Genomic DNA, 20124 nt, shown 5'->3' with positions numbered 1-20124 from the left:
CGACCAAGCTACAACTTTAGAGAGTAAGGTTATATCTAACTTTAACCTCTGCCAAACCTCTGAGGACTGTGGACTCTGTGCACACCGTACCTGACTTTGGTCCAGTATATACAGAGCCACTTTCTTACAGTAGGCCACAAGCACTTTCAGTTTACTGAGCACCCCTTTGGCCTTACTAACGCCCCTCAAGTATTCACCAAGGTGATTGCGGTCATCACAGCTCATCTGCGCAAGTTAGAGGCATCAGTCTTCCTGTACCTCGACGACTGGCTGTTGAAGGCGTCCTCACCCTAGGCTGTCGTCTCCCACCTTCTCACTATGGAAGAACTCCTGCATTCCCTGGGGTTCTTTGTAAATGTGCCAAAGTCACACCTGACTGCTTCCCAGGCTCTCCCTTTCATTGGAGCTGTTCTGGACACAGTGCAGTTATTCAGGTTATGATTCTGATGTTTCAGCCTCTATCCTGGGTTTCGGTGAGACTGACTGAGGCTGTTGAGCCTCATGGTCTCCTGCATCCTGGTGGCTTATGCGGTCTCTGTGGTGGGACCTGAAGTTTAATTGGGCATACCATCGGGTAGATCTCACCGATGTGGTCCAGATCTCGTCATGGACTGCGAGAGATCTGCAGTGGTGGTTGACAAATTTTGATTGGGTTGAGTGCAGACTCCGGTCCCTTCCCTAACCACATCCCACAGTGTTGACACATGCATCACTTCTTGGATAGGGCTTCCATCTGGGATCGGTTGAGACCAGGGGACACTGGTCTCCGGCGGAGTTAGGGCTCCATATAAATTTTTTTGAGCTTTGAGTGATTCGATTGTCTTTGAAAGCATTTCTTCCTTCTGGCAGGGTGAAGTTAGTGCAGGACATGGCTGGAGCAGCAGGGCATAAACCTGGTAGTTCAACAACTGGTAGGTTCACTGAACCCCAGGGTGGCCAAACTCAGCCGTCGATTCTTAGCAGATCACTAATGGAGTCTCTAGTCTGAGGTGACTCAAGGTCTATTTCAATAGTGACGAGAACCTTAGTTAGATCTGTTCGCCTCCGAAGAGAACATGCGATGTCCGCAGTATTGCGTGCTGGAGTGTTCAAGGTGGCTCCCATACCACTTCTGCCCAGAGTTCAAGAACGACCAGGTCCAAGTCTTTTTTTGTTCTTCCCGACTGGGCAAGGAGAGTCTTGTATCCAGAGCTTCTGAAAATGAGCATCAATCCTCTGATCAAGCTGCTCTTCTGTCACAGCAGTAGGTGAGGGTTCTCCACCCGAACCTGTCATCTCACCGTCTCTATGCGTGGAAATTGAGCAGTTGCAGTTGATAGCTTTTGACCTTCCTCCTGAATTATGCAACTTTATTTTGGCAGCCAGGCGGCCATCCATTAAGACGTTATATATGCCTGCTGTTGGCAAAAGTTTGTGTCATACTGTACTCAAAGGTCTATTGACCCACATTCTGCTTCTCCTTTACTGTTGTTCTTGTAATTCTTAACCTTGCCCAGCTGGGCTCTGCTTTGGGTACTCTTAAGGGTTATCTTTTTGCTCTATCCGCTTTTTTAGCGGCTGTCAGACTAACCCCTCAAGTCTCCAATTGTAAATAGGTTCTTGAATGGCTGGGTCACTTGTTTCTTCCCACGCCCTTTGTCATGCCACCGTGGAACCTTAATTTGATCCTCACTTTTCTTATGTGTGCTCCCTTTGAGCCTTTGCACAGCTGTCCCCTCGGCTGCTTACCACCAAAGACAGCTTTTCTGGTGGCTATAACATCTGCCCTTGAGGGTGAATGGAGTTGCAGCCGCTATCCTGTAATCCCACCCTACATGATTACTTTTCTAGATAAAAGTGGTGTTCCACAGCCATGCTTAATTTCTTTCAAAGGTGGTGACCCTGTTCTATCTGGGTTAGTCTATCATGCTGCCCACCTTTTTTGCTTCCCCGCATCCCTCTAAAGAAGAGGGCCATCTCCATCGCCTGAACCCAAAAATATTATTGTTGTTCTACCTTGACCTCACACAAGAGTTCCAGGTGGACAACCAACTCTTTGTGTGGTACGTGGGTGTTACGAAAGGTCAGGCAGTGCAGAAAAGGACTATTTCTCGCTGGGTGGTTCTCTGCATAAAGAGCTACTATGCTTTGGCTAAGACGTAGCCCCTGAGGGATTAAGAGCCCATTCCACCAGGGGAAAAGCTGCATCTATGGCCTTGGCTCGGGGTGTGCAAGTCCTGGACATCTGCCAGGCAGCAATGTGAGCGTCTCTGCATGCGTTTGCCAAGCGCTACTGTCTGGTTAGTTGGGTCCGCAGGGACGGGCAGTATGCCCATTTTGTCCTGCAGGTCTTTCTAGTGTGAGAAATTTGTCCGTAGCCCACCACCAGTAGAGTATGGCTTTGGTATGTATTCTAAGTTAAGGAATCTGCAGCTAGAAGTCTCTCAGATGAACAAGTTACTTGACTTTGGTAACGCATTATCTGGTAGAGACAATATCTAGATGCCTTACAGCTCAGCCCATGCCTCTCTGCTCTGCGGACTTATTCTTTAACGCTAGGGTCATTCCCTTTCTCCGGGCCCTAGTTTTGGCACACATTTTCGTCAGTCACTTCATGGCTCTGCGCTTCTGGTGTGAAAAAGTAAAAAGTTCTGACGTCCGCGCACCTGGATGGCGCCTATATAGGTGACCACGACGTCATAACTGATGCCAACGACATCATGTGTAGCCGAATGAAGCCACCCGACGTTGTGCATATGGGGATTTGCTCAAGCAAAAGTTTCCGGATCCAGCATGACGCCTGGGAAATTCTAAAGTAAGGAATCTGTATCTAGATATTGTCTCTACAAGATAATATATTACTGAAGGTAAGTAACTTGTTTGTTAAAGCCAAACAGACTTTCCCTACATTCCCTAGAGCACACTCTACTTACAAGATAGGGGCTTCTATGGCTTCCCTTGGCAATATCCCACAAGCTGATATATGCAAAGCAGCTACGTGGTCTACACCATACACTTTCACTAAACATTATTTTGTGGATGTTCTAGCAGATCAACAAGCTAATGTAGGTCAGGCAGTGTTACAGACACTCTTTCAAAAAACTACAACACCCACAGGTTAGCCACCACTTTTGTAGGGCACTGCTATACAGTCTGAGCAAAGCATTTTTATCTACAGCCACACATGCCTGGAACGGATTGTTACTTGCCCCTAAGCATCTATTCTTGGCATGTAGTGCTGTAGTTTCACATGTTCCCACCCTCCTCCCCGGCCACTTGTGCCCATTGCAGTTCCTCTATCTTTTCATATGCATGGACATATCTTTACTTACACTTATTTTACACTCCATTTTCAACCACCTGCGGCAAAACAATCTAACAATGGAGCCAATGCCCTTGTGCATTATCACCAAGAGAAATAATCACTCCACCTCGAGACTCAAAAGTCTTCTTTGATGAAAAGCAACTTCACACATCTGGACCGAGCACTAGATGGCCGTAGTATGCAAAACCTGTAAATATATGGCATTACATGCCAAAACAGATGCCTACAGGCTAAGTAATATAATCATTGGGTTCTATTTTTGTGACGTAAACCTCAAGAAACCCCAGGGATACACAAAATTCCTATCACCTAGTCTTCCTTTAATTTTCCTGATGAAAATGCTACCCCACTTGTGTGGCTGGGCCTTGTGCAGGCATGCATCAAACCAGGATTAGAGGGAGACCCACAGCTGCCCAAAGTGCGCAAGTGCTAGGACGTGTTTGAGCCATCCATTGCACCAAACCGGTTAAAGATGTAAATAGGGTCTTGAAGGCTATTTTAAACTTTAGTGCAAGATTCCAACATTAGAATGTTAAGATCTCCCTTCCCTGATCACAAAGGGTAAGAGTTGAGCCCATCTGGGGGTTTTAGATGACCGGATGAGGACTCAATGATAAAGCATTCCTCTGTTTTCAGCCAGAATTCACGGTGGTAGCAGACTCATCACGGCTTGGTTGAAAGGCCATTTGGGAGAGGTGAAGGTGAGAGGCCTCTGGTCTCAGACAGCGAACTGGCTCCATATTAATCTTCTGGAGCTTTTGCCGATTTGTCTGGTCTTAAAGGGCAACCGCCATAGGGAGTCTTGTGTAGGTCCTCATGATCAACACAACCCATCTGCTACTGCAACTGTCATGGTAGATTAGGCGGCGGGGTCTCAATTTCTATGTGAGAGACAGCTCTACTGCTTTGGAGGTGGCTTGACCAGCTGAACATTTTTCTGGTTGCGAATTACTTGACTGGATCCCCAAATGCCGCAGCAGACAAACTGAGCAGATGTCATCTGGCAAACCACAAGTGGTGTCTTCATCCCGAGGCAGCACAGGCTATCTTCAAGCAGATAGGGCTAGATATTTTATCCACCTTCGAACGTGAGGTGTCAGCAATTCCACTAGAGGAAATTTTCTCTACTGCACTTGTTAAGAGATGCATTCATACTGCAAAGGCACTGGGAGATTAAGTAGCCTTTGTTTTAGGATTGTTGTCCTACTTCAGTAGAGAGTAATGAGAAATTTGGGGGTGATGTCAGCGGTAAAAATCAACAAATCCAGCTTAGCTTCTCTATAGTGCAACCCTTACCTGAAGGTGGATAGAGAAATGTTATTCTGGGAAAATTGGTCAAAAACTGTTAAACCTAGTCAAAGACCTCTTTACAGGGAAGCTCCCTTCTCTGAACTACAATCACGGTTTGGTTAAGACCCCATACATTTTTATACATTTCTGAAACACAAGGCACAGCTCGTGTTATGTAACGTTCAATACTATCCACCGACCTGTTAATCCTCCCAAGGATACTCCAGCTATTAAAGTCAGGGCACACCGTATCTAAAATCTACAAACGATTGTCCCCAAAACCAACCAGATCACACTTCAGTAACGAGGTAAGATGGGAATCTGAATCTAACACTAGAAACATTTCCTTTGCCTGGGCAACATACATATAACTCCCTTTTCAAATAAAATCTCTCCAGTACTATCCCAGATGAAACTCATGCTAATAAACAGAACATATTGGACCCCTGAAAAGATTTTCAAGCTTAACCTCAGCCAGAACCCTACATGCTGGAATTGCAATGCACATGTTGGTGATCTACCTCACATGCTCTTCCACTGCCTCATCCTACAAACATACTGGGATAAAATATACAAGTGTTTAAACAAAACATTCAATATCGACCCCCCAGGGAATTCTCCTACCTCCTTCTGAGATTTCTAGATCCAACGCTACCGGATGAGAATGTCCGCTATCTGCCTCATGCCTACATTTTCCTGCAAAATAGTACTTAATAAATGGAAGAACTCCAAAGAAGTCTCCTTCAGAAAGTGGCAAGAATGGTTGTCCTTTCTCAGAGGGGCTGATAATATCTCTCTACACTCTCCGCCCCCACATAGGAAATTATGGAGGTCCCTTGATGCCTTTTCCTTTAAATATGATCCTCCTTGAATCACATAACTTCCAATAAACTAATACATACATTTTACTGAACCTCTTGAGGACTACCACTGCACAACTACCCTCCCTATGGGTATCTATCACTAAAATGAGCCCTTTCACCTGTCCCTCCACATAAGAACCATTCCACATAGGACTAGCCGCACGCTATCCCATTATGTCTTTATATTATACCGTCTGACTCGATGTGGGTGGATATGTGAGGTTTTCTTGTTAATTGCTGTTTTTACATTAGGTTTGTACTTCGGATATGTGACTATGATTACAACATTACTGTAATTGATATTCTAACATGATATCCTTATAGTGCATTGTATAAAACCTTTTACGTCCTCAATTGTATGCCTTCAATGTAACTTTATGATAGACCAACAGAAGAATGTCATATATAAAGACCATCTGTATCTCTCACCTAACCGCAATTCCAAATGCCACTTAATTTGGAACCTCTTGAAAATTCCTTCTTCTTTTGTAGCTCTTGCTTTCTATTATCATTATAATTGTCAGTATGATTATTATTCTTATTTATTATCATACATGTAACTGTACTTCAACTCATGGCAATTTGTGAATTTTTTATTTTTTATTTTTGTTCTTTTACTTGAAAACCCAATAAAAATGATTTGAGAAAAAAAATATATATTGCTCATAGTCTTCTCAGGTTTAGTACCATTTTCAAGAGTAGAAATTAACGACCACAATCCTGAAACACAGGACTGTAGAGCCATAGCATGGTCTATACCAACAATAGTGAATAGTAAAGACTTTAAACTGAAGTGAGTGTTATCATGCTCTGCATTTACCATAATGTGTCTGGGGTAATTGTGTGCTGGTTTGCCAGGCAGTGTGCTTCTCATTTTGTGATAGTCTCCACATTGTACCACTCCATGTGTAGAGACTAAGCAGTATGTTTGACTTGTCTACCATGCGCTATTACATAAATTTGATCTGCGCTGGGACAAACGTGTTGGCTGCTGTGGTGCCTGAAACAATGGCCTCTTGTAAACTAGATTTTCTGGTGTTCTTTGTTCATTCATCAACTCAACAAGCCCCTGTGGTGGGAACAGTGAAAAGATATTTGTCTGCCCTTTTGGTCTCTCTTCGTTTACCCGACTGTCTTTGTTTAAGTCACTTGTTGTGATGCATTTCATAATAAGTTTGACTAGTATGTTTCCCTCAACGTTTTTGTTGTGCCTAAATGGGATCTAAACATTGTCTTGATATTTCTGCATCACTGTGGTGCCTAAACACAGTTGTTCCTTGAGGCTCATAAAACTAAAGACCACCTTTCTCATTAGTATTTAGTCAGCACGCCGTGTGAATGAATTGCAGAGAAAGAGTACCTGTTCTAGATATGTCAGAATGCAACTTGGGCGTGAGTTCATAGTTTTCAAAACACTACTGCCTTGACAGTCAGTTCGGCTAGAGGGTCACTTTGCCTGCTCTGTTCTGTATAAGGTTTTTATGTGAGTCCACTTTCCAGACCCTTCACCTTTGGAAGGCACAGCTGTGGTGTCTAATATATAAGGTGCAGAATCTGCAGTTAGAAGTATCCATCAGAAAAACAAGTTACTTACCTTTGGTAACAATCCAGGGGGTGGTGTTTATATGCAGCTCTGCTCCATCACTTGCTGGGTGGTACAGAGCCACCGTGGAGACCCATGGTACACCTACTGGTGTACTGAAAAATTTATGATGTATTCGCAGGATGCAATTTGGTGCCTGCGGATATTTTAAAGGTGAGTAATCTGTGGTTAGATAGAATATCCTCCCGAAAAAGCATAACTGAATGTGAATAGCTTGTTCCTAAGGAACATTATATATATTATAGAAACAAAAAACTCTGAAAGAAAACTTATGAGGAACTCAACCGTAACCACTGGTGTGCAAAATTCGTGTAATTTCCTTTTGTGTAATTCTACAAAATGTTAATGTTAACTGCTACTTTTAAAGCGCATAATCACCATCAGGTCTCTTAGCGCTTTGAGAGAGGGGTCTTCTGCAAAGATTATGAACAATGCAAAACAAGCATTTAGGGCATGATAGCGCATTTCACATGAATACAAGTGCTGCATGCAGCAGCTGCTTACATTCAGGTTGTTCTTGTCCCTAAGCTCCCTTGCTAAGATTTTGCATAACAAGCGTAATGTGACAATACGTCACACAGAGTTGCAGGCTGAATGTTTTATAGAATTTTTGACCAGGTGCAGAAAGTCTTGGCTTCCCTTGCTAAGCCAGTGAAAGTTTGAAACTTTTTCTACAGTCTTGCTAGGTAAAATGATTGGGGCATGAGAGTTAGGCGCTCTGTGATCCTGGAGTGGAGGCGAAGATGTACAGAGAATTACGTTTAATGATCTTCGAAAGGTAGCCACTCGAGTTCTTTCAGCCTCCTACCGGTATGACTGACAGTTTTCAAGCTGAATATGTCTTTCATCTTTGCTTTGTATATTTTTCAGTGTGTCAGTAATATTGCTAAGCCAAGATAATGGTTGTTTACATACTTAAACCTTGATGGACTGTCTGCTTGGACCAAGTAGTCTTTAAAATGGAAACCCTGTGCTGAAATGTCTCCTCTGACTAAAACCCAGTGAGGTAAAATGGCAGCCATGGTGTGATATTTGTAAGAAGAAATGGATGTTGTATATTTTAGTTAGTGGATTTATTTGCACTTGCATTTCAAGGAACCATAACTGATTGTTGACAGACTTTTCTTATTGGCTGAAACCCTTAGAGCTTTCCAACAAAACAAAAAAGATCCACAGGAGGGTCAGGGTAATAAAACAAATACAATATATAGTAAATATGCACTTTTTCCTTTAACTTTGAGCAAGCAATGGCAAATTCATTGAATTGGACACTTAAATTTTTTTCAAGTAAACAAGTATCAATGTGGTTACTTTTGGTTACTTGAGGGGACCAACTCCAGCAGGGAGCCAGGGAGGAGGCATAGCAAGGCCCTCAGAAACAAGTACCTTGAAGGAAGGAGCAGTCTTCAGTCAGTTCCAGGCACTTCTAGCTCCGTACGATAGGCTTCTATGGAAGTGGTCCTCAGGTAAGGTATACAGGGTGCTCAAGGATGCTGTGGATGTGATGTACTGGACAGGGGACTTCCTGCGGCTACTCCTCCAACCACGACTTGGTGAGGCAGTCCTGGCAAAGGGGGTAGAAGTCCCTTGAAGTCCTCTCGAGTCTAGCTGAAGTCCATTCGCCAATGTGCTAACAGTTCCCTGGTAGCGCGGCCACAAGCAAATCCTCCCTTGGGTGGTAACTCACCTTCTGGGCGACCAAGCTGCACTCCAACAGGCGCGGGGAGCAATTGAACATTGGGTCCAGGTCCCTGGTACTGTGCAGCAGCTATACGAAGATCTGGTCTACCAACTTGCCCCAGTAGGCTTCTTAAGCTGTTGTGGCCCTGTGCAGGAGGTCAACCAACTGCCCTATAAAGTCTTTTGCTTTGGCTGGACTCCGGAATCGACTCTCCATGAGCAGGACACATAAGGCATATTCCCTTCGCCTCCGGCAAACTCAGGTGGAACTTTGAGCGTTGGTTTCTGGTCTTTGGAGCTACACGATAGCAAGAAGTGGCTATCAGAACATTTGGGCTACCAATGCATCCCAGCATGTTTAAGCTGTTGTGGCCCAGTGCTGAGAATAGGAGGTCAGCCAACCTTCACTTGGAGTGTCTTTGCTTCAGCTGGCCTCAGGGGTCGTCTTCTCCATGAGCAGGACACAGTAGGCACAGCCCCCTCACCTTTGCTAGCCACCAGGTGCTATCCATGTCACTGCAGCCTTTCTTTGCCAGGTCCTTGATGCAGCTGGGCAGTCCTTCTTAGGTCCTCTGCTCCAGTCTTTAGAGATCTGCGTTCTCTGTGCCAGGGGTGCCCTCTTTATGCTCAGAACATGCCCTCCAAATAGGATGCAGTTGGTAGCTAATGGGCTACCTGGTTCCCTCCCTCCCTCCTGATGACCACTTCCTGGGAAAGGTAGCATCTGTCAATCCCAAGATGCACCAATCTGCTCACTTCCAACATGGCAGAACCTCTCTCTTAGCATATAGAGCTCCCTAGCCCTACTTGGAGGTGTGGCTTCCAAGGAGGGTACACGTCCCTGAAAAAACGGTTTGGCTGCTGATTTTTCCTCTCCTTCCCGATCTCCACCCTGTCTACCTAAACAATAGAGCAGCTTCTCTCCGAAGTATTCATCATTTTCCCTTTAAAGGCGGCATCTCCTTTGTCAGACTGTCTTTATTCATTTTTTAAAGGCACGTAAAAACAAAAACATTGTAGTATTACATATGGTCAAGAATCAAGTCGGATTGCTAATTGAGAGTTCATTTTCTAGAAAGGTAAACTACGGCCACTTTTCAATATATAAGGCAAAAAGAAAGAGAAACAATGTTACATCGTCTTCGTGCAAATAGAGTATACGTGACAAAAACAGTGCCTAGTTTTTATAACATTAAACGATAACAGTTGGAAGAAAAAATATACAGAAAAAGTTTGCAAGATGTATGATTGGATAGTGTATAATGAGTAGCTTCAGAGACTATTCGAAGGGAGGGTTTATACTATCATGGAACATCTTCATATGTATCAAATGAGTGTTGGGATTAAGAGATGTTACGTCTGTAAGAGGTGGAGTGCTCATGTACGAGTAGGGCAATAGAAAAGGGGGAGACCCCGCAAGAGGAATTGTACTAGGGATCCCCAAATATATTCAAAACTCTTCTGGGTATCTGTTAGGATATCAGTCATACTCTCCATTGTAAGGGCTTGCCAACGAGGCGCATGCCACTGTGATCTAGAGGGGTCTCTGGTTTGTTTCAAGCTGCGGCCATAGCTGTTCCCAGACAGTGCCAAGATTATAGAGCGATCTCCCTTCATTCGGTGTATGAGGGACGGGTCTCTAAGACCTAGAAATGCAAACTTATGGGTGCAAGGGACTGGATATCCTAGGATGTCCTTTATCTGAGCTGAGATTTATGGCTTCTTCTTTGAAGCTCGCCTTTTGGGCTTGCACCCATATGGCTTACTGCCATCCAGAAGTAACACCTCTCTCCCATGCATACAAAAAGAGGCATTTCCTTAAACACATACATAAAAAAAGCACCACGGCCAGGCTGCCTGAAACTTTTGTGGAGTAAGGTAGTCAGTCCTTCTGACCAACATTTTGTTTATTTGTTTAGTTATAAAATATCCAATACTTTACATTGAGTGGTAATTTTAATATTTAAGAAACACATGTGTGTCTAAAGGGAGAAAATATCTGTTGCATTTTATGCTCAAAAGATAGTGAGTGAGTATAGTTGTTTTCAGCTGCCTTTTTAAACAGCCTTTCCCTGCTAGCGGGCAATTGTTCTCCAGTTATGATCACTATAGTAGTTGTTACTGTGCATCTTTTTTATAACAATGCAGTGCTGTGGACAGTTAATGCTACTCTTTCTTATAACGTCTAAATATTTTAATTCCTGTTATTACCTAATTATATTTTAATATTGTAGTCATTTCTGGGCGGACTTAGTTGGGCATTTATTGGAGTAGATGAAGCTCACCGTCTGAAGAACGATGATTCCTTGCTGTACAAGAGTTTAATTGAATTCAAGGCCAACCATCGGCTGCTTATCACTGGGACTCCTTTGCAGAACTCCCTCAAGGAACTTTGGTCTTTACTGCATTTCATCATGCCAGAAAAGTAAGAAAAATAAGTTGAACTATCCAAAATGTTTACTGTATAATACCTGCATGTTCTTTTAACCACTGTTCTAAAGCAACTTGTAGATGCATCTCTCCCTCTCTCTGAAACTGTAAATGTGGACTTTCCGTTTTGATGAAGACACTGCACACACACTAGTGCAGCCTCATGAAAGCCAGTAGACAAATGACCATGAAAATCAAAACTATAAAATCTCCTTTGCTAAATTTAAAATGTCCTTCCTTGTTGCCCCTGGTGTGCCTTTGTAAGCCTTTTTCAGTGGATTCACTTCGTGCTATATGTCAATTTCCTGTGTCAAGTAATTTTTGCCCCCAACCTGTCTTAATAAATGTATCAGTCTTTTAATTTTTCTTTATTTTTCTCAATGGTCTATTGTCGTAAAAATGCTGCACATTCATATGTGTGATTAGCTCTGGAAATTGACATAGCAATTGTTGGTCAAAACAGGATTTTGTGCTGCGTGACTCATTTCTGTGGTACAAAAGGGGGTGGTGATGGACGGAGCATCTGAACCAATCAAACACTCACACCCAGTCAACAGATCTGGCTTTAATCCATCACCGTTCTTTAGCCCACTCTGCCACCCCAGTTTAGACATGGCCATATGCAAATCAGGCTGACCCTGTGCCTCATGGGAACAGTCCAGCCTGAACTGCCAAGCCATGCCTTCCCTGGACCGGAAACAAGCTTTCGAGGACCGGTTTCTGGCATTTCAGCCGTCTTCAGCCCGGCTTGCTTGAATCCAGTGGCAAAGTGATCAAGGGACTCACGTCTGAGCATACCCTGCCAACTTATGGCGAACAAAGTGGTACAAAAGGGGGTGGTGATGGACGGAGCATCTGAACCGTACTTCATATGAGTACCAGGATACGCTATGAAAGGCCAGATTTTTTTAGGCACGGGAAGATTAGGTGATTCCCCTAGAATCACAGGATGTTGAGCGCACGACTGAAATGGAACGTGAAAGATCCCCAGTCCAAGCTTCGGCCGTTAAGCCACACCCTCTCTCGGCCTCTGGGCGCAGCACTGTCAGACTGATGGGGGAGCTATCTCCACTCGCAAGACGTCTGCGCCAACTCCATGCACCCGGGCTTTCACTGGGTACAGAAGAGGGGGTAAGGAGCAGTTATCTGCCCGCATCCCTGCCCAGTACTGGGAGAGGAGGGCGTGACACAAAATGATGCGCCACCCCAACCACGAAAGCGAAGAGGGGCTCCGAGCCTCACGCATCTCACAGATATTCACTAGCCTGGTGTTGAAGTGGGACCCTGAAGTATTGCACCCCTCCCCCCCCCCCCAATCCCCTGAAGGGGCTGCAGGGGCCTGCGCTACGTCCCTGTGTGGTAGTGTTACACTATGTGCTACGCATGGAGAGATTGCTACCTACAACTGTGAACCTCAGCACGGCGGGGTGAGATGCCCTGCCCCTGCCTGCACTCAGCACTGCCTGTACCTGTAGTCACACCTGCCTGTAGTCACACCTGCCTGTACCTGTACTCACCCCTGCCTGTACCTGTACTCACGCCTGCCTGTACCTACACTCGGCACTGCCTGTAAGCGGACTTGTCTCGCTGGGCGTGGGCTGCAGGAGATAGTCTAGCTGCCAAAAACGTTTCCTTGTCGATAAGGTTCGTTTCTGTCTTTTAACATTGTCGACACTTGTGCTCCTACCGTTACCATAAGAACAACTGAATAATATGCCCAAGCACTAAGTGCTGGTGTGCCTCGTGTTATGGAATCCGTTGGAAGCACTAGATGCGCTATCCGCCTGTACATCTACTCAGCCTGCAGGGTGGTGTGTGTGTTTGGGGGGGAGGGGGGTGGGGACAGTGTGTGTCGTTATCTCTGATGCGACTGGGGCTGGGACGAGGAGAGCACCTGAGCTCAGAGCGCCAGGGCGAGGAGGGGCGAAGTGCTTCCAGGGAGGGAAGTGGTTAGAGGCTCTGGGGAATGGGGGAGGGGAGAGGCTCACATCTGCAGCTGCACCAAACGAAGGGTTGGAGGGGAAGCAGACAAGCTTATGGAGTCCAAAAATAGCCCTCCCGCCGACCCAGAGAAAAACCTAATAAATGAAAGATAAAAGCATTGACTGTTGAAAAGATGAGTCTGTGGGGCTTCTGCTCGGGTCTCCCAGGTCACGTCACCGCAATAATCCAGTATACGTACCGTTTACCATGAGACCCGCCGTTGCCCTGCTTCTATACATAAAGCACTCTCGTCCATGAAGAAATGGAGTGCTAGACACATCCACCACACCTGTCATGTCAATAAATAATTTACTGTACAGATAAGCACATAGCAACCTAAAAGACAAGCGCTCGCCATGACGTTGTCATTTTCTCTTTTAGTCCCGTCCCTTTCAGACTGGGTGCCCCGACTTCCTGCTGGGGTAAAAGGTTCCTTATCTTCTTTATGGGGCCATCTGGACCCATAAAGAAGATAAGAAACCTTTTACTTCAGCAGTAAGTCAAGGAACCCAATCTGAAAAGGACGGGTATTAAAGAGAAAGAAATACGTCATGGCGACCTCTTCTCCAATGGCTGGCCACTGTTTAGGAGACCAGCCAATGGAGAAGAGGGGCGGGGCTTAACCTCGCTAGAGAAACTCATTCTATCCCATTAAGTCTCGCCAGCGAGACTGCGCATCGCTGCGCAGCCATCGCAGGCGGAGACCTAAACAGCACCTCTTTAAAAAGCAACATGCCCCATAGCCTTAATTGAAAACCGGCCTATTTAGCAAATGCCTAGACTGACAATACTGCGTACTGAACAATCTTAAACCACAACTACGAATCCCAGAATTCATTGCCGGTTAGAAAAGTAGATAGGCGCTGGAAACTGAAACCCAGGTTCACGCAAGTGTAGGAGAATCAAACACACATAGGCCGAAAGAGGCCTTGGAAGCAAGTCAGTCTAACGCTGCTGCGAATGGCTACGGAATTCAGCTAACCGATCTTGAAACAATGTGCTACTAACTGCGTGTTCACTTTAATTGCAGTTATGCGTAACATTGTTGCGACCGAACACATGTTGACAGTACAGGGCGCCTGAAAGAAATTCAGTAGCCACGGCTCACGTCTTCTCAACTAAAACATTGGAAGTAAGTTGAGCGACAATTTGTGCCTCTAAACTTTATTCCATCCTGTAACAAATGTATCTATAAAAGCGCAATAGAGGTGCCTATACAGCGCAATAATTTACTGTTTCAGGAATGTGTAGCGCTGCACACAAGTTTTATGGCTTGGAGTACGATTTGACAACAACATGAAATTACTAAGCAGTCACGGACCAGGTCCACTGCGCTGGACAAATAAATACAGGTAGAAAGCATCTCAAGTAAGTAGAGTGATAATTATTTTGCCGATACTCATTCATAATATAAGAATGACAATTCAGAACTCTAAAATCCGGTCTCCACCTTTATATTGCAGAATAAGCAAGCCAGATCTGCAGTGTGCCGAGACACTTTTAAACTCAAGATCCACAAAGGAAATTTGATTTCACTATGAAATCATACAGGTACTCCACTTATAACATGATAAATTGTAGCAAAAACTTCATGACACGAGAGAGGTATTAATTTAACATTTTTGGAACCTTTTTTCCCAGATGTCATCCAGTCACACGCTCTGAAGAGAACCCCGATAACTAATTAAGGGGATCGAAACGCGTCCGCATTTATTCCTCCTGGGATAGTAATAGAATAATACTTATCTATGTGGAGGTATATGTGAGAAGTTTCTTTGCCCTCATAGACCTTAAAATCTGTACCCAGTAGGTCTCAGCCTAGACAATCCTATAAACCAATGGTGTGTAAACAACTTGAAAATAAGGCTGTTATGTTTAAAATTGACTGGTTGTTGTTCGATTCTTAATTCAGTTGATTCATTTTGTGCGTCTAATGTTTAACTCTATGTTGAGCACTGTATTTATATGTTAAATGTTGTAGGCAGTCTGTCTTTTTTCAGGACATGCTTTAACAATGTTCAATCATGATTGGGAAAAAAACTAAAAAATCACAGAAGACTGGCTGTCACATCTCTGCACCGTCAAGGTTGCCCACTATCCCCTCGTCTGTTTGCCTTGGCAGTATAGCCACTGGCTGCAGCACTACATGAACAAGGGGCAGAGTGGGGAATTCCCCTGGGGGATGGCACACATACGATCTCACTCTATGCAGACAATATCTTGATATAACTCATAGATGTGTCCTGATACTGCCTGGACTAATGCGAACGCTAACGGAGTTTGTGAACCTCACTGGCCTGCGGGTAAAGTTGAACAACTCATGGACACCCAGACCTGACGCCCACCCTCCGTGGGGACCATATTACGTGGCAGCCCAACACTTTTCGCTATCTAGGTGCCAGCATTTCCTACCAAAAAGAATATCTCCTGGATGGCAACCTGGGAAGGGCGAAAACGGCACTGCAATCGCAGATGACTTTCTGATGCACATTTCCTCTGTTGGTAGCATCTGAGGTGGGTCATCAGTCGCAGTGTTCTATAGCTGTAGCCATGCTAGACATCTTGCTACCATTTGCAACTGCAAAGCCAGGTAGTATTGCTCCATGTTGGGGACTGCTAGTCCTTCTCTACTTGTTGGGAAGTAAAGCTTGGTGAGGGCTAGTCTGCATCGGGAGTTATTCCAAATGAATTCTCTCATAATTCGCTCGAACGTCCAGAAGTGGGAAGGTGTAATGTATAAAGGCAAATTAGTAAAATAATATAGGATACCACCGATTCTATTTTGTTGTCTCAGGATGCGCCCATTTCAGGAAGAACTGGACAGACAGTGGGTACAGTCAGTAGGCTCGACGACAGGCTAGAGTAACTCCTCGTATTGTGATGGCCCTGGAGTGGTGATTAGACACAGACCATCTGTGAGCAGGGATGTCCTTGCATCAGGAGGCCCCACTACTAGTGATCACAATAGATGCGTCCTTAGGAGGATGCAGAGCTTACCTTCAAGAACTCCAAGTACGTGGAAAACTTAATCTTACATAAATTTGTGTTGAAAGCTGGGTATCTGGCACACCAGGTGTTTCTGCTCAGGATACAGAATTCATCAGTGCTAGTCCGAACGGACAGTACAACAACGATGCACTATGTAAAAAAGCAAGGGGGTACGAAATTTTGCCTTCTCTTCAAGGAAGTTCATTGTGGGAGTGGGCCATAGACTACGGGATCTGAGGTTCTGAGCTTCCTTCAGGCGTGTTCTAGAGGGTTATTAGTGCTGACTGATTGAGGCAAAAATGTGGTCCTTTTCTTTATAAGGACTAGGGTAGGTTATTAAAGTAAGAGGCCTAGGCCTCCTATGGTCTCTACCTATTAGTGTGTTATGACTATTTAAGTGTACTACTACTATTACTACAGGGGACTCCCATCATGATTGGGAATGATTCAAGCATGTGAATCTATGAAAGCTTCCAATACTGGAGAACTACAGTTACAGGTAAGTCACTTATTTCTTCTGCAATTTCTTTAGGAGTTTTTGGGTTGTGTCGCCATTGTGTGCGCTGGCGTTTTCTAATCTGCTGAGGAGCACATGGGTGACCAATTTCCTGGACTCGCTGGGGATCCACTTGAAAATCTTCTGAAGCAGGCGTAGCGCGTGGAAGCTGGAAGACTGCGTTGATTTGGCAGTTCATTGAGAGCGGGGAGTGCAGGATGAGGCCACGGTTTCGTGAGTGGTTCGTTTGGGGGCGTCTGAGCGCTGTAGACCATCAGGAATTGTCCCGGGCTGAGGGGGTGGAGCCCAGGATGAGGACTTTGGCCTCGTCTGAGTTGAGCTTGATGGAGCTGTCCTTCGTCCAGGTGGCGACCGTTGCTGTTGGCGGCTGTGGGTCTGTCTTTGAGGGAGAGAATCAGCTGGGTGTCATCGGCGTAGGAGATGCCCTTTCGTTCTGATGATGGCTGCAAGTAGGGCAATGTAGATGTTGACATAGCATGTATTTTATGAACGTTGCCAGCTTCCCAAATTTCAAATGTTAATTAAAAAAATCATAGTGAAAAAGATTCCTTGCATGAAAGTGGGGAACGCTTGTGCTGCAGTTCATGATGAAGACTGCCCCAACTGTCTCCTTGCTAAGTGCTGACTTCTGAGTTACATTCTGTCTGTGCTGCTATGAGTGCAGTAGAGATTAATGGGAGTACAGCTGCCAGTTGGCAGCCCTGTAACCTCTCAGGGTCGAAAATAGTCTTGGTAACAGCATTGAAAACAATTCCCTCAAACCTGAAATTCCATCCAATTTGTTCCTAGCTGCAGAAAATATGGGTTTGATGAAGCACAACTTCACCCGTCTTTATGAAGCTTGTAGTTTTCCAACTTGCAGGTGAAGGGTAAAACTTCACCCACACAAAAATAAGACTGTTGATGAGACACTTGTGTTGCAAATAAATAGCTTGCTCCTTAAGAAACCCACGCTTAGTATTCGGTGGACATAGCCAGTTAAATTTGTGGTGTGTTCTTGCTAAAGGTATACCTTATGAGAGCAAGAAACTGCCCTTTGATTATGTATAATTTTGCTTCAGAAAGAAATGAAAGTGTTATGTTTTATAATATTTTTTTTCACAATCTAATTTATGTATATTCTTAGGTTTTCTTCCTGGGAACATTTTGAAGAAGAACATGGGAAAGGAAGAGAGTATGGTTATGCAAGTCTTCACAGGGAACTTGAGCCATTCCTATTACGAAGAGTTAAGAAAGATGTGGAAAAATCTTTACCTGCTAAAGTAGAACAAATTTTGAGAATAGAGATGAGTGCATTACAGAAACAATATTACAAGTAAGTAGTGAAGTGTACAGGAATATCCATTTGTTTTACATACATATTTATATGATTTCCCATAATTTATTGAGCATCTCCCACCTTGCATTTCTTGATCCAGCTTCACTATACCAGGGTAAGATTTGACATCTTTGACTAACTTTTGATATCAGATGTACTAGTCTTGCTAGATCCTCTTTTCCATCTGTTTGACAATTTCCAGAATTGAGAAATAAAAAGCTTTTTAAAATGGAAGCACCAGCTTTCCGCTATGTATCCTGGCTCCTTCCCTACCTTTTTGGTTTCCAATTATATGCCCCAGTTTTTGTTTGTGCTCTCTCTTAGACAGCAGGGTTAGCATTGACTGCTCTGACACTTCTATTTCTTCAGCCATACTTTGTTCTCACTCTGGCTTTTCCTAAGTGATTGGTTCTATATTCATGTTTTTCTTTGGTTGGCTAGTGTGATTTATGACCATCTTTATTCAGTACATGAAATGCAACAAGAGGCTCTTAGCAGCTGGATGTCACAAACCTTGCATTTCACGATTGGAAAGCTTTCTGCTGCAGAATTCATCAGGGGTATCTGACAAAAAGAGACCAATGTAGATGGAGACCCTTGAAGTTGGTGTGAGATCAAAGCTGCATCAGTTAAACAAAATCATTTAGAATCAACAATAGTTTTTTTTTTTTTTACATAACCCCAGTTTCAGGAGACTTGAAAGACGCTTAAGGACGAAGGTCATCCGGATACAAGTGTAAGCGAGTTCCTTCTGGAGTAGAAGCTCCAATCAAAAGAATAGATGTTCTGTAACCAAACAACCTTCTTAAACCTGTTTGGTTCTGTAATACTTTTGCCTCAGATAGGCCAAATCCCTTCTTATGAAAATTTTATGCAGAACCCAAAACAATCCATTTCCATTAAAAATTTACACATTGGGCATCATAGCCAAGTCCACACAAGGGCTTTAAAAAATAAAATTGGTTTAGGGTATAAGATTGAAGAAAGGATATATAAGAATGGTCGCATGCCAAGTAAGTAAGGATGAAATTAACCAGTGCAAATGACAAACTATCAGAGGTTCTAGAAATGTTTCCTGAGCTCTCTAGGAATCTGTTGTACACACTTGACACTTGGTCTCCTTTAACACTCTGCCCTGTGTCATGATTTGAGTGATGTAGATGCATGTTAGTAAATATGTCCAGGAGATCCGTTATCTTGTGTATCCATTAGATGCAGTGTTCTGACTTCTAGATATTTACTGCAAACGTAATGACGCTAGCATTTTATTTTTGTGTATTCAGTTGAATCCCCCTTTAAATATGGAATTAGGATGAAAGAGAAACATTAGAAAAATCTGTATCTTTTGCAGCACCCAGTCACTTCTGCATTGTAGGATCTTTCCTGGTAGTCTTAAATGTTGAGTATTTATGCCCTCGTATAGAAATGGACCCTGGAGCACTTGTATTACAAAACCAATATGTAGTCCATGTCTTGAATTGCCATTTTGCATAAATGCAGACCCAGCCTTCTTAGGTTAAGCAGGCCAATTTAGTTTCTAATTTTCCTCTGTCTTTTAATTATCTATAGACATTACATAAGGCAACATTCTAGCATCAAAGGTGACCTGTGCTGTGAACAAGAATACTGTACCTGAAAACCATAATAAGAGAGAGAAAAACAAGATGAAGAAAAAGTGGTCTGAGAGGTTAAAAGTGGACAAGTCTGAAAGTAGGCACTGCTCCTTTAAGGAGTGAATAGGCTCCATCTCCCAGCACTCACTGTACTGACTGTTGCGTCACGGACTCAATTTTGTTCTCTTGCCAGGATGTTGGAGCACTTCAGGGGTTATGCACACCACTTTTTGAGGTTTTCTCCTCGGAATTGCTTGTATTTATACTTAATTTGATGTCTTAAACATGTTTAAAGCTTATTCCCCTAATTGTTTCAACTCTAAAGGGATTTTGCACAGTATACCTTCACATTTTCTAAAGTGGCTGTTCTGTGGGACAAAAAAAGGCTGCTTCCGACCCACCTATAGTGAGTGTGTATATGGTCTTCTTCCCCTTCACACATTTGCTTATAAGTGCCCATTTTGTCAGAAGATGACAAGAATAGCCATAAATAAATTTGACAGAATTCACTTGAGGATGTAGTTGCAAAATCTCT

The 20124-nt window shown here is 43.9% G+C and overlaps 1 protein-coding gene across 1 annotated transcript in view; it reads left to right on the top strand.

Moving 5' to 3' along the window:
• The window catches only part of CHD1 (chromodomain helicase DNA binding protein 1), a 1592763-nt gene that overhangs the window by 390276 nt on the left and 1182363 nt on the right, over positions 1-20124 (top strand). Inside the window, exons 14-15 of the mRNA XM_078675438.1 lie at positions 10975-11165; positions 17785-17973. Coding sequence (XP_078531564.1) covers positions 10975-11165; positions 17785-17973 — 380 coding nt within the window. The remainder of the gene's footprint in view (positions 1-10974; positions 11166-17784; positions 17974-20124) is intronic.

The sequence above is a fragment of the Lissotriton helveticus genome, chromosome 2_1 (assembly GCF_964261635.1).
Source record: "Lissotriton helveticus chromosome 2_1, aLisHel1.1, whole genome shotgun sequence".
NCBI classification, from domain to species: Eukaryota; Metazoa; Chordata; class Amphibia; order Caudata; family Salamandridae; genus Lissotriton; species Lissotriton helveticus.
The sequence above is the reverse complement of the archived record's forward strand: the minus strand, read 5'-3'. Positions and strand labels throughout refer to the sequence as shown.